Source organism: Panthera pardus, unplaced genomic scaffold (genome assembly GCF_024362965.1).
Source record: "Panthera pardus isolate Hobbes unplaced genomic scaffold, ASM2436296v1 HiC_scaffold_1, whole genome shotgun sequence".
Classification (NCBI taxonomy): Eukaryota; Metazoa; Chordata; class Mammalia; order Carnivora; family Felidae; genus Panthera; species Panthera pardus.
Window position 1 is genome coordinate 24,123,376 of NW_026526654.1, and position 21,255 is coordinate 24,144,630.

The 21,255-nt window shown below is 42.8% G+C and overlaps 1 protein-coding gene across 5 annotated transcripts in view; it reads left to right on the forward strand.

Annotated features, from left to right (window-relative positions):
- DZIP1 (DAZ interacting zinc finger protein 1) overlaps positions 1–21,255 on the forward strand; it is a 55,702-nt gene that overhangs the window by 11,913 nt on the left and 22,534 nt on the right. For all 5 annotated transcript variants that reach the window (XM_019444066.2, XM_019444069.2, XM_019444067.2 and 2 more), the window contains 6 exons: positions 1,924–2,048; positions 4,894–5,055; positions 10,457–10,594; positions 13,510–13,572; positions 19,686–19,826; positions 20,275–20,323. In XM_019444066.2, the coding sequence (XP_019299611.2) occupies positions 1,924–2,048; positions 4,894–5,055; positions 10,457–10,594; positions 13,510–13,572; positions 19,686–19,826; positions 20,275–20,323 (678 nt within the window). The remainder of the gene's footprint in view (positions 1–1,923; positions 2,049–4,893; positions 5,056–10,456; positions 10,595–13,509; positions 13,573–19,685; positions 19,827–20,274; positions 20,324–21,255) is intronic.

Below are 21,255 nucleotides of genomic sequence, written 5' to 3' on the forward strand. Positions count from 1 at the left end.
TGACTTAGCATGAGAACGAGAGATAAGAGAAAGACAGTCTTGGATTTTGTCCTGTACATTTGGGTGAGTGGCAGTGACGTCTACTGAGGGGATCTAGGGGTGGGAGGTGGGCTGAGGAAGGAAGGAGAATGAGAGTGTGTGTTGGTCAGGGTAAACCTGAGGCACACATACAAACGCCATGCGAGTGGAGATGCAGGGGCTCTGGAGGTCAAGGTGAGGCCCAGGGTGGAGATACAAATCCAGGAGTCGTTAGCAGAGCGGGGCTGGTTGAGCTCACCTAGACAGAGAAGAGAAGGTGGCTAGGGGCCAGCCTCAAGGCTCTCCAAACATCAGGAGCTCAGGAGGAGCAGCCTAGTGGGTGAGAAATAGTTATGGAAGCAGGAGGGAGACCTGGGGAGTGTGTTGTCATGGAAACCAAGGGAAACAAGTGTTTCAGGAAGGAGGCAGTGACCAATTTATTGAATGTACCTGAGGCGTAGAGTGAGATGAAGACTGAGAATTGGTTATTGCTGTCACGATGGCTGTTGTTGACCTTGACATAGCAGCTTCAGTGGATTGGTGTGGACAAAAGCCCAAGGGGAGTGAGCTGAGCTGACAATCAGGTGAGCAAGTGGTCATGTTGTAGACATTTGCTTCAGTAACATTTGCTGGGAAGGACAGCAGAGACATGAAGCATTGTCTGGAAGAAAATGTGGAACAAAGGGAAAAGTTTTGTTTCATTTGATGCGGGAGATACAAAGATGTGTTTGGGTGCTGATATGAATTAACCATGTATAGAGGAGGAAAATAAGCAAGAGAGGGCAGGAGTTCGGTGGCTTATCAACTAGGTTTCCTGTTACTTAAATATTCTTAAAAATAAAAAGTACCAGGTCTATTTCTTCTTGCAGATCAAAGCATTCTGCAGATTGCCTACAGACTAGTAACCCACTGGAATTCTCATTATGATCTTAATGTTTTCATATCTAGATGTACGTACTCCTAACTTGTCACTAAGTACTTGCTTTCTGAAACCTCCCTTTTTTGCCAGTCTGTTTCCATTCCTGCCTATTTCGGACAAACAGATTGATTTAGGAAAATAGCTAAGCTTTGTGTAAACAATACGAATGGCATAAAATTCCACATGGAAGTCATGGACCGTTGATGCTACTTAGCAATATAGTGGAGAGATTGGGAAGGTTAAATAGTTTAATTAATCTACCATTCTTCCGTGTGAAACTGACCTTCTTTCTCTTCTGTTTCAGTATCTTATTCTATCTCATACTCGTTTCAGAGAGTATTTCGGACTCTGAAATGAGTATTATTTCTTCAGGTCATCTTTGAGATTCTGACTTTCCACTTTGGCTTTCATACCTTGCATGTCTACACTCACAGACACATGTACATCCATTCAGTCATGTGCACATCTTCATGTAAGTACATGTACATAAGTATCTTCCCTTCACTTGTTGCTTCCTTTTACAACCTTCTGCTACCTCTTTTTGGCCCTGTGAACAGTTTATGGCCCCAGTTTGCATCTTGAATGGCAGCCTCTGATTGTCTTAGCACTGATGGGATTCTCAGGAGAATGTGGTGGGAGCCAGAAAGATAGTGACCTGCCATGGAAGCTTCCCTTCTCTCACCGAGACAGGCATCTCAAAGAAGAGCCCGGGATTATTCCTTGTCACCGTTATTATTCCCTGAATGGGCTCTCACACTGTCTCTGGAGGGTAATCCAATACAGTGGCCGAAATAATCTGCTGAAAGTAATTCAGTGCCCAGTAACACGATGGGCTGCGAGCAAAAATTGGCTCATGTGGCACAAAAAAGTAATAATATCCCGAGTTGGAGCAGTTTCCTTGTCTTTGTCATATCAATAAGACCCTGTAAGTTTCAGATAGGTTTCAGTAGAGGTGGTATTTTAATAAAATATTTCTGTTGCAACAGAGTATAAGAAAAAGGCACAGACTGATAAGCTCCAGAGTGAGATTGACATGCTGAAGGAGCAGCTGCAGCTCACCAAGTCTCAGCTGGAGGCTGCACAGCACGCCCATGCTGTCAGGTTCTCTAAGGTACGGTACTGAGTTCGGAAATGGTGGGATGGTGAGAAGGATCCGGATTAATTCCTTTTAAATGTTTGGTGGAATTCACCAGTGAAGCCATCTGGTCCTGGTCTTTTCTTTGTTGGGAGGTATTTGATTACTGATTCAATCCCCTTATTCATTGGTCTGTTCAGATTTTGTTTTTCCATGATTCAGTCTTGGTAGGTTGCATGTTTCTAGCAATTTATCCATTTCTTTGAGATGGTCCAATTTGTTGGCATATAATCATATGCATAGTGGGCTATTATAATCTTTTGTAATTCTATAGTGTCCGTTGTAATGTCTCCTCTTTCATTTATAATTTATTTGAGTCCTTTTTCTTTTCTTGGTTAGTCTAGCTAAGAGTTTGTTAATTTTGTTTATCTTTTCAAAAGCTCCAACTCTTAGTATTGTTCATCTTTTCCATTGTTTTTCTGTTCTCTATTTTATTATTTCTGCTCTAATCTTTATATTTCCTTCCTCCTGCTAACTTTGAGCTTAGTTGTTGTTTTTTTTTTTCTAGATCTTGAGGCATAAAGTTAGATTGTTTACTTGAGATATTTCTTTTTTTCTTAATGTAGACGTTTTTAGCTGTGAACTTTCCTCTTAAAACTGCTTTTGCCATATCCCATACGTTTTCGTATGTTGTGTTTCCGTTTTTGTTTATCTCAAGATCTTATTTACTTCCCTTTTGATTCCTTCTTTGATGCATTGGTTGTTCAGGAGTGTATTGTTTATTTTCCACATATTTGTAAATTTTCATTTTCCTTCTATTGCTGATTTCTTCTTCTTTTTCTTAATGTTTAGTTCTGGGAGAAAGAGAGAAAGCACAAGTGGGGGAGGGGCAGAGAGAGAGAGAAAGAGACAGAATTCAAAGCAAGCTCCAGTTTCCAAGCTGTTCAGCACCGAGCCCATTGTGGGTCTCAAACTCATGAACCAAGAGATCATGACCTGAGCTGGTCTGTCACTTAACCAAATGAGCCTCCCAGGCTCCCCCTTCCTGTTACTGATTTCTAGTTGCATACAATTGTGGTCAGAAAAGATACTTTATATAAATTCAGTCCTCTTGAATTTGTTAAGACTTGTCATCTAATGTATGATCTATCCTGGAGAAAGTTCCACATGAGCTAAGCAGACTGTGTGTTCTGCTGGATACTATCTGTTGGATATTATATGTCTATTGGGTCCATTTGGTATGAAGTGTTCAAATCCTGGGTTTCCTTATTGACTTTGTGTCTGGGTGATCTATCCATTGTTGAGAGTGGGTATTAAAATCCCCTATGATTACTATGTTGCTGTTTATTTCTCCTTTTTGTTCTGTTAGTATATGCTTTATAAATTTAGATGCTGCAATGTTGGATACATAAATATTTATAATTCTTATACCTTCTTGATAAATTGATCTCTATTATTGTTAAGTAACCGTTGTCTCCTGACATCTTTCTTTTTTTAACGTAGGCATTTACAGCTATAAATTTCCCTCTTAGCACTGCTTTGGTTTCTCTTTTTTTTTTTGTTTTTTTGTTTTTTGGTATGTTGTGTTTTAATTTTCATCCATCTCAAAGTATTTTCTAATTTCCCTAGTGAGTTTTTCTTTGTCTCATTGGTTGCTTAAGAGTACAGTGTTTAGGGGCGCCTGGGTGGCTCAGTCAGTTAAGCGTCTGACTTCAGCTCAGGTCATGATCTCGCGGTTCATGAGTTCAAGCCCCACGTCGGGCTCTGTGCTGATGGCTCAGAGCCTGGAACCTGTTTCAGATTCTGTGTCTCCCTCTCTCTCTGACCCTCCCCCGTTCATGCTCTGTCTCTCTCTGTCTCAAAAATAAATAAGCGTTAAAAAAAATTAAAAAAAAAAAGAGTACAGTGTTTAATTTTTTAAGTATTTGTGAATTTTCCAGATTTTCTTCTGTTATTGATTTCTGGCTTCATTCCACTGTGGTTGGGAAATACACTTAGCACACTTTCGATCTTTTAAAATTTATTGAGAGGGGAGCCTGGGTGACTCAGTCGGTTGAACATTCTATTCTTGATTTCAGCCCAGGTCATGATTTCATGGTTCATGAGATTTGAGCCCCGCATCGGGCTCTGCACTGACAGTGGGGGAGCCTGCTTGGAATTCTCTCTCCCTCTCTCTCTGCCTCTCCCCCTTCCCTCAAAATTAATAAATAAACTTAAAAATAAATAATTAAAATTTTTGAGACTCTTTTGTGACCTAACATTTGCTCTCTCCTGGTGAATCTTCCATGAGCGTTTAACAAGAATGTATGTTCTGCTGCTCTTGGGTGTTCTGTATATGTCAGACTAAGTTTGTTTATTGCGTTAAGTCTGCAGTTAGGTAAAAAAAAAAACAAAAACAAAACAAAACAAAAAAACCCAAAACTGAAGGTCATTGAGAAATCAAAGGCTGATTGACTAGACATGAATTTAGCTTGTATAAATAGGAATTTGTGTTTTGGGAGTGAGATGGGGCTACTCTATCCAAATTGATACAGTATTGAGAATGGTTCTTCTGCTCAATAGACGTTTTCTTTTAAAGGATGTTTACATTTTACATATTGCATATCTACTATACAAGTTCATAGATCACCGAACTCTTGAGACTTTGGACCTCTGTGTTTGTATTTTAAGAGGTGTAAGGATGAAAGGATGCCATGTGCTGTTTTTGGTTTGGAAAAATCGCTGTGGACGTTGCCATTATATGAAGTGCTATTGCACACCTAACTGATACACTCAATACTAGCTGGAGCTATGTCCATTTATTTAAAATTTTGCACATGTCATTTATTTAAAATTTTGCTTCATATAGAACTTTTAAAACCATGCATTCAAATAATTTCAGGAATATGAAATGCAGAAAACAAAAGAGGAAGAATTTCTGAAGTTATTTGATAGATGGAAAGAAGAAGAAAAGGAGAAACTAGTTGATGAAATGGAAAAAGTCAAGGAAATGTTTATGAAGGAGTTTAAAGAATTGACCTCCAAGAATTCAGCATTAGAATATGTAAGTATTAAACCAAGTACTCCTCATAGTATTGGTAGGATTGTTGCCTTGAGAGGTAACATTAGAATGGCATTATGGCCAGTGGATCTAGAAATCTATTGTGCCTTGGTCCAGACAGCCCCTTTCTTGAGAGTCCTGAGGGAGCTTGAGACATACAGAAGACAGAGCAAGTCAGAAAAGTCATTTCTTTGAAAGTGGGAGCTTTGGCTCCAAACGCATGTGCAGAACACTTGGTACATTTGAGGGGCTCCTGGCTGGCTCAGTCGGTGGAGCATACAATGTTTAATCTCGAGGTTGTGAGTTCAAGCCCCATGTTGGGAATAGGGATTAACTAAAAAACTAAAGATTATGGGGCGCCTGGGTGGCTCAGTCGGTTGAGCGTCTGACTTCAGCTCAGGTCATGATCTCACAGTCCGTGAGTTCGAGCCCCACGTCGGGCTCTGTGCTGACAGCTCAGAGCCTGGAGCCTGCTTCAGATTCTGTGTCTCCATCTCTCTCTGAGCCTCCCCTGTTCATGCTCTCTCTCTGTCTCAAAAATCAATAAAGGTTAAAAAAATTTTAAAAATAAAATAAAATAATAAAGATTAAATAAATGTTAAAAAAAAAAAAAGAACACTTGGTACATTTGGTACCCTTGGTCAGATCATAGAAGAGGGTCTCTGTTTCCTTAGCTTGTTAGGATAGCCAATAAGCCATAAGCCTCCTCCCTGAATTCTGAAGCTTTCTAAGTTCCAAAGGAACTTTCTGGAAAGACTGACACAGATCACCAATGTGGAAGAAGAAAGCCAACCCACAAAGACAGAAGTAGAATTTTTTTTGCCAGGTCCCTTCCTGGCCGGTGGGAAGGACAGCTGTTCTGAGCAAGCAGAATGTAACTAAATGAGTCTCCATCCCCTATAGGAGCAGTCTTGTTCCACACTGCCCTGGTCACATGCATAGACAGAGACGTGGCTTGCTGGGCTGGGACCTTAACCTCTGTGACAGTGATCGCTGTCCTCCAGCGAAGAATGACTTGAGCTGGATGGGCAGCCCAGTCCCGGGTCACCCTTGGGGAAAGGAAGCAAGATCCTTGAGCTCCCTCTAGGGGCCAACAAGTTTTACAAACTAAAATGGAAAGATATTTTTGGAATATGGCTCAAGGCCTTCTCTAAAGCGCCTTGAACTCTTGCATAGGGGTAGGGAAACCACAATCTGTGAACCGAATCTGACATACCACCCATCTTTGTATGGCCAGTGGGCCAAGAAAGGTTTTAATATTTCTAAATGGTTGAAAAAGGTCATAAGAAGAATATGTCACAACACATAAAAATTACATGAAGTTTACATTTCTGTGTCCGTAAGTTTTATTGGCATACGACCACATGTGTTCCTTTACACTTTGTCTGTGGTGCTTTTGTGCTGGAGCCGTACAGGTGAGTGATTATCACCAAGGCCTTATGTGTCTCCCGAAGCCAGAATACCGTCTGGCTCTTTACAGAAAATTTGCCAGCCCCGCCATATCTTTATAAAGCAAACATGGCAAAATGTTAACAATTGGTCCAAATGGGTGTTCATTATATTATTCTTTCAACTTTTCTTTTTCCTTTTTTTTTTAAATTTTTATTTATTTTGAGAGAGTGCACAAGCACTAGCAGGGGAAGAACAGAGAGAGAATCTCAAGCAGACTCCATGCTGTCAGTGCAGAGCCCAATGCAGGGCTCAATCTCATGAACTGTGAGATCATGACCTGAGCCGAAATTAAGAGTCAGTTGCTCAATCAGCTGAACCACCCAGGTGCCCCTCAACATTTCTATAAGTTGTAATTTGCAAATAAAAAGTTGAAAGGGAATAAATTTGGATGGTTCACTGTGTCTTTTTTGTAGGGCTACAACTTCCTGTTGGTTCAGTCGTTCCATATCACCTATCCTTGGTTGTTGTTTCTAAGCATCAGAACACCTAGGCAGTAATTTCTCTATCCATGGTTTCTTTTTCGATCCCTGCACCAGGGACCTTTCCTGAACTCCTATCTGTGGTTCAAAGTGGGATGCCGTATAACCCACTGGTGGATTGCTATACTAACCAATTTAAGACTGGCTTCTCACATCTTCTTCATCAAGGCTGTACTCATTTTTCCCTTTGTGATAAGCTGCTAATTAGAGTTCTTTTGCCTAAGGTTCCATCCAGGATCCTGCCCCCAGCTGCCTGCTCCCGGGATAATTTTAATAGTGGATTGGGACTTTTCCCCACATAGGGCTTTTTTACCACTCCTACCTTTTTTGGGGGGTGGGGGGTAAAAAGATGGCTTTATTGAGATATAGTTTCTATACCATAAAATTCACCCACTTAGAGTGCACAGTTTGGTAGTTTTTAGTATGTTCACAGGGTTGTGCATCCATCCTCATAGACGTTTTGGAATATTTCATCTCCACTGTGCCCGTTGGCACTCCCTCTCCCAAGCCACTGGCAACCACAGATCTGCTTTCTGTCTCTGTGGATCTGCCTATTCTGGATGTTACGTGTGAATTGAACCATACAATATGTGATCTTTTGTGAGCAGCTGCCTCCCAGTTAGTATAATGTTTCTGGGATTCATCCACGTCGTAAGGATGTATATACATCACTATTTCATTCCTGTAGTTGCCACATGATTTTCCATTCCATGAATATCGTATTTCTTTTTCTTTTTTTTTTATGTAGAGTTTCAGATTGTTTTTTAATTTAACTTTATTTTTTATTTTTTAAAATTTGCATCCAAAATAGTTAGTATATAGTGAAGCAATGATTTCAGTAGATTCCTTAATGCCCCTTACCCGTTTAACCCATCCCCCCTCCTACAACCCCTCCAGCAACCCTCAGTTTGTTCTCCATATTTATGAGTCTCTTCTGTTTTGTCCCCCTCCCTGTTTTTACATTATTTTTGTTTCCCTTCCTTTATGTTCATCTGTTTTGTCTCTTAAAGTCCTCATATGAGTGAAGTCATATGATTTTTGTCTTTCTCTGACTAATTTCACTTAGCATAATACCCTCCAGTTCCATCCACGTAGTTGCAGATGGCAAGATTTCATTCTTTTTGATTGCCAAGTAATACTCCATTGTGTGTGTGTGTGTGTGTGTGTGTGTGTGTGTGTGTGTGTATACCACATTTTCTTTATCCATTCATCCATCGATGGACATTTGGGCTCTTTCCATACTTTGACTATTGTTGATAGTGCTGCTATAAACATGGGGGTGCATGTGTCCCTTCGAAACAGCACACCTGTATCCCATGGATAGATGCCTAGTAGTGCAATTGCTGGGTCATAGGGGAGTTCTATTTTTGGTTTTTTGTGGAACCTCCATACTGTTTTCCAGAGTGGCTGCACCAGCTTGCATTCCCACCAACAATGCAAAAGAGATCCTCTTTCTCCACATCCTCGCCAACAACCATGAATATCGTATTTCATTTGTCTGTTCATCAGTTGACAACATGTGGGTTGTTTACCCATTTTTAGCTATAGATGGTTTTTAAAATTATTATTATTTTTTAAGTTTATTTATGTATTTTGAGAGGGACAGAAACAGCGTGAGTGGGGGAGGGGCAGAGAGAGAGAATCCCAAGCGGGCTCCGTGCTGCCAGCCCAGAGCCCAACGCAGGGCTCAAACTCATGAATTGAGAGATCATGAACTGAGTGGAAACCAGGAGTTGGATGCTTAACTGACTGAGCCATCCAAGTGCCCCTAAAATTATTAATTATAATAGACTTCATTTTTTTAGAATAGTTAAGCTTACAGAAAAATTGAGCATCCAGTACAGAAAATTTCATGTAACACCCCCCTCTCCTACCCTGTACAGTTTTCCATCTTACTGACAACTTAGTCTGGTACATTTGTTATGGTTGATGAGCCAATACTGACATATTAGTATTAATTAAACTCCATACTGTGGTTCCACTTCTTTAGCTTTTACCTAACGTCACTTTTCTGCTCCAGGGTCCTCTCCAGGATACCACATGATATTTAGTTGTCACACCTCCTTAGCTTGTCTGAGACGGTTTCTCTGACTTGTTTTCAGTGACCTGGACAATTTTGAGGAGTACCTTACTTGTCAGTAGGACGCCCCTCTACTGGAATTCACCCAGGAGTCTTCTCTTGGTTAGACTGGGCTTACGGGTATGGGGGATGAAACCCTCAGTGATAAAGTTACAGTTTTCATCACATCATCTGAAGGGTAATACTCTCTTCATGATTAATGGTTGTTGGTGTTGACCTTGATCACCGGCTCAGGTTGTGTCGGTCAAGTTTCTCTGCTGAGAAGTCAGCCTCCACCAATTTCACACTGTACTCTTTGAAAAGAAGTTGCTGTGTTCAGCCCAGATTTAAGCAGGGGAGCGATGCTCCCCACCCTTTTGTTTCTTCAGTTAACGTATTACCTTCTGTGATTTTTCTGAGGGTTTTTTACCGCTGCTAACTTTAGGAATAACATAACAAGCAATAGGTAAAATTAAAACATGTTGTCCCTAATGGGTTCACGGATACAGTTGCACGATGATGGTGGCCTCACCACTCAATTGTCATGAGAACCTGGACACCTGGCTGGCTCAGTCAGTCAAGCATCTGACTCTTGGTTTCGGCTCAGGTTATGATCTCACAGTGCATGAGTTCGAGCCCCGCATCGGGCTCCATGCTGACAGGGTGGAGCCTGCTTGGGATTCTCCATCTCCCTCTCTCTCTCTACCTCTCCCCTGCACATGCCCCCCTGCCTTCACCGCCTCTCTCAAAATAAATAAATAAGTAAATAAATAAACATTAAAAATTGTATTTATATTAGGAATACAAATAAGTAAAAAAATAAAAATAAATAATCATAAGAACCAGCTGCACTCAGTTCCTCTGTTCCTGGACACTGTTGTGTGCCCATCAGAAATTTTAAGACCCATTGTATAAGATTAGAAAGTTAGGTTGTCCTTTCTGTTGCAATCACCCTGTACATATGCTGTTGGAAAAACTGGAAAGCAGCAGAAAGAAAACCGGAAAACCAGTAGGTGCGAGAAGGAGAAAGCACAACAAGCATCTAGTAAGGATAGTCGGATTTAAACGTGGCTACATGTTGGGGCGCCTGGGTGGCTCAGTCAGTTAAGCATCCGACTTCGGCTCAGGTCACGATCTCACAGTTTGTGAGTTAGAGCCCCACGTCAGGCTCTGTGCTGACAATGTGGAGTCTGGAGCCTGCTTCAGATTCTGTGTCTCCCTCTCTCTGCCCCTCCTCTGCCCCTGCTCTCTCTCTCTCTCTCTCTCTCTCTCTCTGTCTGAAAAAAAATAATAAACATTAAAAAAAATTAAATGAAAATAAAAGTGGCTACATGTTCCCCAATTTTATTTGTGTTCAGTCTTTTAAAAGTATAAATATCTGCACCAGTGAGTTTGCATTTATTTTCTTTCATAGCAATTGTCAGAAATCCAGAAGTCCAACATGCAGATCAAGTCCAATATTGGCACATTAAAAGACGCACATGAGTTTAAAGAAGAACGTCCTCAGTATCCCCAGGATTTCCAGAATGTGATGCAACTTCTTGATAGTCAGGTATGTGCCAGTGGCCAGTAACTGCAGCCGGGGCCTGATTTTTCTTCCTGAAGCAGTTTACAGCAAGCATTTCCTACAAAAAAAGGGTTTGTCTCTTCCCGTGACCATGAAGCTAGTTCTTTTCTTCTTGTCTCCTAATACACATATAATTAATCGTAGCCGTTCATTAGATGCTTGTTGATTGACTAACAGATGCAGATATAGACTAGTTGGCAAAACTGTTTCATTTTTGGCTAACACAGTATCAACTTGAATTGTGTGGGATTACCTTAGAGTTTATTTTTCGTATTTCAGAGGTAGGTCCCTGCTGTCAAAAGGCCTAGAAAGGCATAATGAAGCACTGACTTTTAGAGCTGAAATATCTGGCTGCATTGCTATACTGATGGTCTTCTTCATTTATGAAACCTAATTAGTCATGTGGAAAGTGGCGTCCATAATCAGCACAGTTGTCATTCTGGCAATTTTCACCCTCCTGGTTTAGGGGAACATTGCTTTTTACCAGGAAACAAATGGAGATTAAAGTTTATGAATTTAGGATTTTTTTGAAAAAAATATTTGCAAACGACATATTGGATAAAGGATTAGTATCCAAAAACTATAAAGAACTTACCAAACTCAACACCCGACAAACAAAGAATCCAGTGAAGAAATGGGCAAAAGACGTGAATAGACACTTTTCCAAAGAAGACATCCAGATGGCAACAGACACATGAAAAGATGCTAAACATCACTTATCATCAGGGAAATACAAATCAAAACCACATTGAGATACCACCTCATACCAGTCAGAGTGGCTAAAATTAACAACTCAGGAAACAACAGATGCTGGTGAGGATGTGGAGAAACGGAACCCTCTTGCATTGTTGGTGGGAATGCAAACTGGTGCAGCTGCTCTGGAAAACAGTGTGGAGGTTCCTCAAAAAATTAAAAATAGAACTGCCCTACGACCCAGCAATAGCACTACTAGGAATTTATCCAAAGGATACAGGAGTGCTGATGCATAGGGGCTCGTGTACCCCAATGTTTATAGCAGCACTTTCAACAATAGCCAAATTATGGAAAGAGCCCAAATGTCCATCAACTGATGAATGGATAGAGAAGATGTGGTTTATATATACAATGGAATACTACTTGGCAATGATAAAGAATGAAATCTGGCCATTGGCAGCAACATGGATATAAGTGGAGGGCATTATGCTAAGTGAAATAAGTCAGTCAGAGAAAGACAGATATATGTTTTCACTCATGTGTGGAACTTGAGAAACTTAACAGAAGACCATAGGGGAAGGGAAGGGGAAAAAATAGTTACAAACAGAGAGGGAGGCAAACCATAAGAGACTGTTAAATATAGAGAACAAACTGAGGGTTGATGGGAGAGAGGAGAAAATGGGTGATGGGCATTGAGGAGAGCACTGGTTGGGATGAGCACTGGCTGTTGTATGTAAGCGATGAACCCCGGGAATCTACTTCCCCAACCAGGAGCACACCATACACACCGTGTGTTAGCCAACTTGACAATAAATTATGTTAAAAAATATATACATATCATTTTAAAAAGTAAGTGTATTTTTGGAATACAGACCACTCCCACTGTTTCTTACGTTGCTGCTCACATCTTGCCTCTCTCCCCGGCCATTGCCCTTCCACTGTGCAGCCAGGCCGGCCACGTCACTGTGCTGTCTTATCCTCCCACGGCTCCCCATTCTTCACAGAGCCAAGTCTGGAATCCTTAATCAGCAGCCAGAGTCCCTGAGGATCTGGACCCTGTGGTATCCCGCACTGTTCTCGGCTTTACCTCAACGCTCCCAGCTGCACCAAACAGCTCATGGGTCCCAGGAGACAGCATTCTGTGGTTCTGCTTTTGCCCTTGTGGCTTTCTTTGTCACACACCTCTCAGTTTTCAGGACCTGCGGCTTAATTCTTCAGCTGGGGCAGCACCTCTTCTAGAGAGTTCTCCTGGACCTCTGGGCTATTGCATTCGGGTAGCTCCCTCAAGCAGAGGTCCTGAGAAGGTCGCTCACATGCACCTTATGGGGGGGCTGTCTATTGTTATGTCCACTTTCCTCCTATTCAAGGCAGAGTGTGTCCCTCAGTCCTCGCCCAGCCGGCCACAACAGCCCAGCGAGGCCCCTGGCATGTGGTAGGGGACCGCGAATTGTGTCTTGTATTGAACTGTTGACAGTTGCTCCCTGCGAGCTGGGCTCAGGAATTGAAGGACCTAATTATGAATCCCAAAGTCCCACCTAAAATTCTTTTGTTTCCTTCCTGTGAGCTGTGTTGTCAGGTCAGAACCCAAGGCCTCAGAAGCCTTGGTGTTTCTTGGGGCACCTGGGAGACTCAGTCAGTGGAGTACCTGACTTTGGCTCAGGTCATGATCTCACAGTTCGTGGGTTCAAGCCCCGCATTGGGCTTTGTGCTGATAGCACAGAGCCAACTTCGGATTCTCTGTCTCCCTCCCACTTTCTCTGCCCCTCCCCATCTTGCACTCTCTCTCTCTTAAAGATAAACATTAAAAAAAATGTTTATTTAGCTTTTAGCTCCTTCGACTGCCAAACTAGCACCTATTTTTGAAAACAAAATTTTATCGGAACACAGCCATGCCCACCCATTTATGTATTATCTAGTGGATGTTCTCCTACTGCTGGTAGTGGTGACTGAGTCCTTTGGCCCCAGAGCCTAAAATATTTACTATTAGTCCCTTAAGAGAAAATGTTTGCTGACCCCTGCCTTAGAGTTTAAGATGATAACCACGTGCAAATGTATTTAGACACTTTTGAACGTCTATAATCTAAAAAATGCTTGCTAAAATTTTACCAAGTAGGTAGTTGGGTTCCAGAGGTACTCACTACAAAGGAAGCTTCCATTTTGAGTCAATTTTATTGCACATAAATTACTGTTGTTTTACTGTGTCGTAGGAAAGCAAGTGGACCGCCCGAGTTCAAGCTCTTCACCAAGAACACAAGAAAGAGAAGGGTCGGGTAAGACTAAGAAGCCAGGGTCTGTCGGTGGGTCATTTTTTAAAAGAATATATGTTTTTTCTCTATGGCGAAGGTAGTGTTTATCTGCTTAACAAATTTTATGGAGAAATGTGTGACAGAAATGAAAATTATAATTTCTACACCAATGATAACCACTGCTAACTACTTTGTTGTAACTTCTTTTGGTCTGTTTTCTGTGCCATAAATGTAGCATTTCTGTATGTTTTGAAACCCATACTTAGGGTCTTACAAATTTTGAATCATGCTTTATCACTGTGTACGCTTCTCACTTAATAGATTGTAAACTTCTGGTTTTTTGGGGATTTGTTGTTTTTTTAACATTCTTGTGTGTGTGTGTGTGTTTTAATTGTTTATTTGCTTTTGAGAGAGAAAGAGAGACAGAGAACCAGCAGAGGAGGGGTAGAGAGAGGGAGACACAGAGTCTGAAACAGGCTCCAGGCTCTGCACTGTCAGCACAGAGCCTGATGCAGGACTCAAACCCATGAACCATAAAATCATGACCTGAGCCGAAGTCTCAACCAACTGAGCCACCCAGGCTCCCCAGTATTCTCGTGTTTTTAAACATATTCTTCAAAATCATAATTTTTTTAATGGCTATAGAATGATCTTGTAGATGTATCGTAAGTTATTATTAATCATCCCTTTATTGCTGAACCCATCGTTTCTGATTTTTTCACATTGCACGTCAGTAGTCTAAATAATCTTTAATTTTATTAAAGGTAATTTAATTTGGGGCTCCTGGGTGGCTCAGTCGGTTGAGTGTCCGACTTCGGCTCAGGTCATGATCTCACGGTCCGTGAGTTCAAGCCCTGCGTTGGGCTCTGTGCTGACAGCTCAGAGCCTGGAGCCCATTTCGGATTCTGTGTCTCCCTCTCTCTCTGCCCCTCCCCTGTTCATGCTCTGTCTCTCTCTGTCTCAAAAATAAGTAAACATTAAAAAAATTAAGAAAAAAATAAAGATAATTTAATGTGAACAATTCTTCCATTTTAGTGAAAACAGCTTGATTATAATACTGCCTTTCAACTGAGTACATCCCAAATTTAAGCATGATTGCACTGGTGCAGAAAATCTAAAGTACTTTTATTTGAGACAGGAAAACTTGGATCTATCTTTTCACTTCATATGTACGTTGTAGCCCTGTGTCTGCTGTGTCTTAGTCGGTTTGGCTGCTATAACAAAATACAGTAGACCGGGTGGCTTACAAACAACAGATATTTATTTCTCATAGTTCTGGGGCTCTAGGGATTGAGCAGAGAGTTTGTTAAAGTGAGGTCGTGGCTGCGTGTAGGTGTAAAGCCCATGTTGATTTCTCCAGCCTAAACTACCCTCTGAGCTCCGGATGAGATAGCCAGCTTTGTACTTGGTATCTCCTCGGGCTTCCCAGATGTCATATGTCTCAGATGAGGTGCTCGGGCTCATCCCCAGATGTGGTTTTCTGTTGTTCGGTGGCATCCTGGTCTGAGCAGTCAAGAGCACGCCTTGAGCCGTGTCTCCCTCAGCACCCAGCGCGGGGGTATCAGCAGGGCCTGCCGTGTGTCTCATATCCACGTTCTTCTGTCCATTTCCATTGCTCCTACCCTCCACCGAGCCCCCGCCATTTCGAAAAGGACCCTGTAACTGGTCTCCCAGTTCCAACCTTCCCTTTTCTCAGTTTGCTCTCCAAGGAGCAGACAAGACCATCTGGCTGCTGGCCACCACCTGCCACCTCATCCCGGATCCTCTCTCCGAACCTACACTTTCTGACCACAATCGCCTTCGGGACACTTGTAGAACGTGCCAGCCTTTTTCTCTTCACACAAGGTCTTTGCTGCCGGGACATCCTTCCATTTGCTCTTCACATGGCTGTCCTTCCCCTCTGTATTAGTGTTCTGTGCCTCGTAGCAAATTACCAGCAATTCATCTTCTCCAAGTGTCCGTGAGCACAGGCCTGGTGGTGTCCTGTGCTCGGAGTCTCACAGCTGCATTTGGGACATGGGCTTGGCTGCTTTCTCATCTGGGGCTCAGGGTCATTCCAGGCCCGTTCGGGTTATTGGCAATATGCAGCTCCTTAGGGTTAACAGTAGGATCAGGACCCTTAGTTCCACAGCTCACTACCCAGCTGTCGACTTTTTCAAGGCCAGCAGGAGAGAGGTGCTCGCCTGACTAAGGCCCGTGCAGGGTAATCTCCCTTTGCATTAACTCAGAGTCAGCAGATTAGGGACTTAAAAAAAAAAATTTTTTTTAATGTTTATTTTTGAGAGAGAGACAGAGAGAGCCTGAGCAGAGGAGGGGCAGAGAGAGAGGGAGACATAGAATCCAAAGCAAGCTCCAGGCTCTGAGCTGTGAGCATAGAGCCCAACGTGGGGCTCAAACTAATGAGCCATGCATGAGATCATGACCTGACCCGAAGTCGGACGCTTAACCTGCTGAGCCACCCAGGCGCCCCAGACTGGGGGCTTTAAATGTATCTGCTAAGTCTCTTCACGTTTGCTGTCTTGTGTTGGTTAGAAGCACATCTCAGACTCCAACCAGCTCATGTCTTCGAGTCTGCTCTTGCTGCTATAACAAAATACCATAGACTGGGTGGCTTTAAACAAGGGACGTTTATTTCTCACTGTTCTGGAGGCTGAGAAGTTGCACAGTCAGGGGGCCGGCTCAGTTCCTGGTAAGAGCCCTGTTGCAGATGCCTTGTCACTGTGTCTTCATGGGGCAGGGAGAGAGCAAGAGATAGCTCTCTGGTTTCTTTTAAGAGCACTAATCCCATCATGAGGACCCTACCCTAATTCATCCAAACCTAATCACCTCCCAAAGGCCCCACCTCCTAATACATCACGTGGGGGATTAGGGCTTCGACACATGAATGGAGGGGCGGACACAAACATTCAGTTCATAACTCTACCAAGAGAAAGGTTTTACGCAGGGTGTATAGTCTGGGGGTACAAACTTGAGGGCCATTTAGAATTCAGCCCCCCTCTTGCCTTAGCTTACAAGTCATCTGACACCATCTAAGTAGGTAGCCTCCTCCCTTACGGTTCCCATCATGTCATAAGTGTAACTCTGATTGCTGTTTCACATAGTTAGATTATTTATTCACTTGTTTACTGTCTCTGATCGGATCACTAGCCCTGCGAGGGAGGGACTCTGCCTATCTGGTTCTCTGTTGTATTCCCAACGTTGACTAACCTAAAGTGTGATTGGCATTCATTAAATATTTGCCGAATGAATGTGGAAGGTTGCTAGTCGGCCAACAAGGAGATCATTCATCCTTGTTATGGATGGAGGAATGCTGATTGGAGGGGTCAGAAGAGCAGGGTTGAAAGAGTCATCTGTTGGTATGAGCACAGGCCCCTGGTATGAACCCGGGCCCCCTTAAACTCAAGGCCATGCTGGTCTACCTTGTTGCCCTGCTCACCTGTCATGCTTCAGGCACTGAGTCAGCTTGAGAGAAGAGGCAGTGACAACTTAGAGCGGTTGCTTTTCTGGGAGAATGTTCTAGCTTCCCTTCAAGATGCTCTAAGGTAGTAGTTCCTAACCAGGATGCACTTCAGCATGACCAGAGGCTCTTTCCCAAAATACTCTTTCCCAGCTCCACTCAGTGAGATTCTGATTTAGTCTAGGATGGTTTCTGTTTTGGATCCATGGTTTGAACAACTGCTCTTATGATTTGAGGTTCAACTCTTGTCCTTCAGGACGTCTTACAGCGTTGGTATCTAGGGACAGAATTCAGGCCTCCTTTCGAATGTGGATGGTGTTTAGTCCTTGCTCCTTTAAAGCCTCCTGTGCTCCAGACCGTTGTAGGAGTTCCGGTGGCCCTCCGGCCAGAATAGAGTGCAGGTTGCAGAGTTGTACTCTTGGCCACTGCGAGGCGTGATGGAAAGATGGACTGTTGGTGGTTTGGTGGAGGGAGGAGAGGCCTTCCCTGGTTCCGAGTCGGCTGAGCTGCCCCAAGTATTGGGAGTGTGGAGAGTCTGTGTTGCCGCTAGGCTACGCTGCTCCATTGTCTGTTGGTTTTGCCTGTTCAGAAGCTGCTTTTCTCCTTCCTTAACTTCTCTTAAACCCTAACAGAGGGGAGAATTCAATCAGGTTTAGTAATCTTTGCCTGAGACCTAACTATTAATTATTCCACATGATTGCTGCCTACTGTTCCTACAATGCACATATTGTATTTCTCTGTTTAAGGGAAGTTGTGATTGCCAACTTTTTATTGCTTTACCTAGGCCTCTTGGCAGCTCTTTGTGTTTTTTTTTTAAATAACATTGGTAGGAGTTCAAAGGGAGTCACAGATAAACGATGGCATGCGCTTTTGACCCGACAGAAGACTGTAGAGCTTGGGAGGTTGTATGGTGGTCACATAACAAAAGGAAAGGAGGACAGAGTACTGTGTTCTGGTAGAGAAAAGAGCATAGTGCTTGGAATGGTAGGAGGTCACAAGAAATGGGCTCAAGAGCTCCAACTTTCTGAAATAATCTGTGGCTGTCCCTTGCTTAGACTGTTCTCTCAGCAGACTCTTTTCTGGGCTTTTCTAGTCCATTCTCAATTCCAATATCAAAATGTTGCCAACCCTTAGCTTGTCCTGTGTCTCCATCTTCTGGGAGTCTGGACGGACTCTACATGTTGTTGATCAGAAACTCCTACCCAGACCCCTGGACATTTTCACTGGCTTTTCCTTCTATTTTCCAGCTCAGCATTTCCCAGACTGCTTTGGGGCACTCTCCTCATGGTCTGTAGAAAATGTGGGGAAGGTTGTTGGCAGTGTTCTCCTGGGGGAGGTTCTTGGCATCTGCTAGGACACGAAAGGTTCTTCTTCATCCTTACTCAGGAAACCTTTTCCACTTGGTTCAACCCAGTGCTTGTCTCACTTTCTCTGGGCACAGAGCACTCCAGTGGGAAGACCGTGCAATGTATTGAGAGAGAGCATTAACTTGTTGTTGTTGTTTTAAATGTAAATAGATTTTTTTAGAGCAGTTTTAAGTTCACAGCAACACTGAGCAGAAAGCACAGAACGTTCCCAAATACCCCTTCCCCCCTCTATACGCACAGCCTCCCCCATTATCAACATCCCGCACCACGGTGGTACCTGTGTTGGAATTGCTGGGCCTACATTAACACATCATTGTTACCCGAAGTCCATAGTTCACATTAGGGTTTACTCCTGGTATTGCACTTCCTATTTCTATAGATTTTGACAAGTGTCAAATGACATGTAGCCACTGTTATAGCATCATACAGAATGGTTTCACTGCCCTAAAAATTCTCTGTGCTCTGTCTATTCATCCCACCCTCAACCCCTCATTTAAAAAGCCAAGCAAGTTGGGGAATGCTGCTTTAGACGCTGTTTGTATTTCTCCTAGGCACGCTCACCGGCCCCCTTTCTTTGGCCTACATAACCTTCTCCATTTCCAGGGTGTAGGCTTGGAATGTCCTTAGCTCCAAGGACCCATGTGTTTTTCCCCTCTGTTTAATGAGTAGTGAAATTGCTTTAATAATCTTTCCCTAAATTATTGAAAGCAAATTCTTCCTGAAGGTTTTTATGTCCAGTATATGATTCCATTTCCTGAAATGAAATCTCTGAAGATGAATCTGTTTATGAATCTTTGTATCTTTCTGTTCTCTGTGTCCCTCCCACGCTCCTCCCTCCTTCCACCTTCCTTTTCTCAGCGAATATTTATTGGGAACCTGCCAAGGGCCTGAGATGGTACTTGATCATTGGACATATGAATAATTAAGGTGGACTCTCCACCCCAGGCACATGTGGACGCCTGAGGGTTCAGGACCGCATTGGGTTGCAACCACTCTGTGGGGTGGGGTGGGGGGGCCCTGACCCTTTATCAGTGCTCATTCCTGTGGTATTGCATGCGGTGTGCTCAGGTGCACACAATTGTTCATGCTATCAGTGTTGTGTGTCGTGGGTCACAAGCTCCCCAGGAACAGAGATGAAGCCCTCATACAGCCAAGGCCATGGTATACAGTACCCAAAGATGGATTCAGTGACTTGATGTGCACAGATAACCTAAGGCCAGCAAAGAGCCACAGGGTGTATACATACAAACCGCAGAATGGAGACATTTCACATACAGTTTGCAGACCGATGCCTTGATTTTTTTTTTTTCCAGCTCTTGTCACATATAGAGAAACTTCGAACCTCCATGATAGACGATCTAAATGCAAGTAATGTTTTCTACAAGAAAAGGATAGAAGATCTAGGGCAGAGACTCCAGGAACAGAATGAACTGATTATCACGCAGAGACAACAGGTATTTGGGGCTATATATTGGCACTGTTTTTCCTTAAGTAGCGCAATTTATCTAAGAACATTTTGTTTTATTTTAGAGCATTTGTAAGTTGGATAAGATAAAGGAGGTAGGATATTTTCTTCCATATGGTTGTTTGTAAAAGCACATCCAGTAGTTTTTTCAAGGTATTTTTAAAAACCTATAAAGAGCAAGCAGATTTATTCAACTGGAATTTAGAATAAATTTGAAGAGAAGAATTTCTCTTCGTGATTACTTTGAGAAGAAGCCCAATCCAAATGCTGCTTCTATAAAACTTTTGCCTTCATGTCTCTAAAGTCCATTTGTCCCCTGTCTTTGGGGGATTTCATGAAAAAAGTTAATTTGCTAAGTACAGTTATCTTGTCCATTATCTAGCATGTCCCTATCCGGTTTCAAACATGAATCGTTAGAAAACTGTTTTTCTTTGCAGATTAAAGAGTTTACCAGTAGACCATTAAACAGTGTCAGTGAACCCAAAGGTGAGTGGACCAGGATCCCAGTGTTGGAGGCAAGGCGGGCCTCCCTAACCGTGCACCAGTCATCAGAAGAATGTGGGGTCCCGATGGTTGACAGGCACTAAGATGACATTCCTGTGGTGACTTTAATTTTAGCGATCTGTTACTGAGATCCAGAAAGTTGAAGAATTTTAAATACCTAGACTGTTGTTGAATGGCCTTATATACTTTTTATCAGAATACTGTTATGCACAAAATGCATCCTTAGTAACCATACCTCTGGACTGATGTGCCATAAGGTGAATTTACAGTTAAAAGCAAAAGGTCTAGAGACAGACTGGGCTCGGCGCCCATCTCCGGCATTGTGCGGCTCTGTGAGTCTCTGCCTCAGTTTCCTCAGCTCTAAAGTTGGAGTATGAAGAGTTAGCTACATCATAGTCTTGTTATGAGGATTACATGGGAGAGCATACATAAAGTGCACCTGTTAAACACTGGCAACAACTATTGTTAATGACCCTAACCTCAGTTTCTCTAAAGTACTGGAGAGGCTTCCTGTGTCATTCTCAGCCATGGCAGTTGGAGATTAAAGATTTATTCTAGGCACAGTTGGGGCACAGACAATCCCCGTCTCATTCAGGAGCGAGTCTAGAAGGGATGCTGGAGCCAGAAGTGCAGGGTTTCCTGATAAAGCGTAAAATTTACCTTTGTCTGGACCCCTTTCAAATAATCCAAGGTCCTGCTTGTCTCAGGTTGTTAAAGGGGTACTTGTCTGCTTGAGGAGCACAGGTTGGGGATTGGTAATGGGTGCATGAGCTACATTTCCTCCTTGAATCTGGGGGTCCTGGGGGTTCATTGACCTACATACTTGGTTCCCTCTTGTTTTGAGATAAAGCTTTGAGAAGGGCTATTGTCCCCTATAACTTCTCTTCAAACGGTGAGAGTCCAGGTAGTGAGCA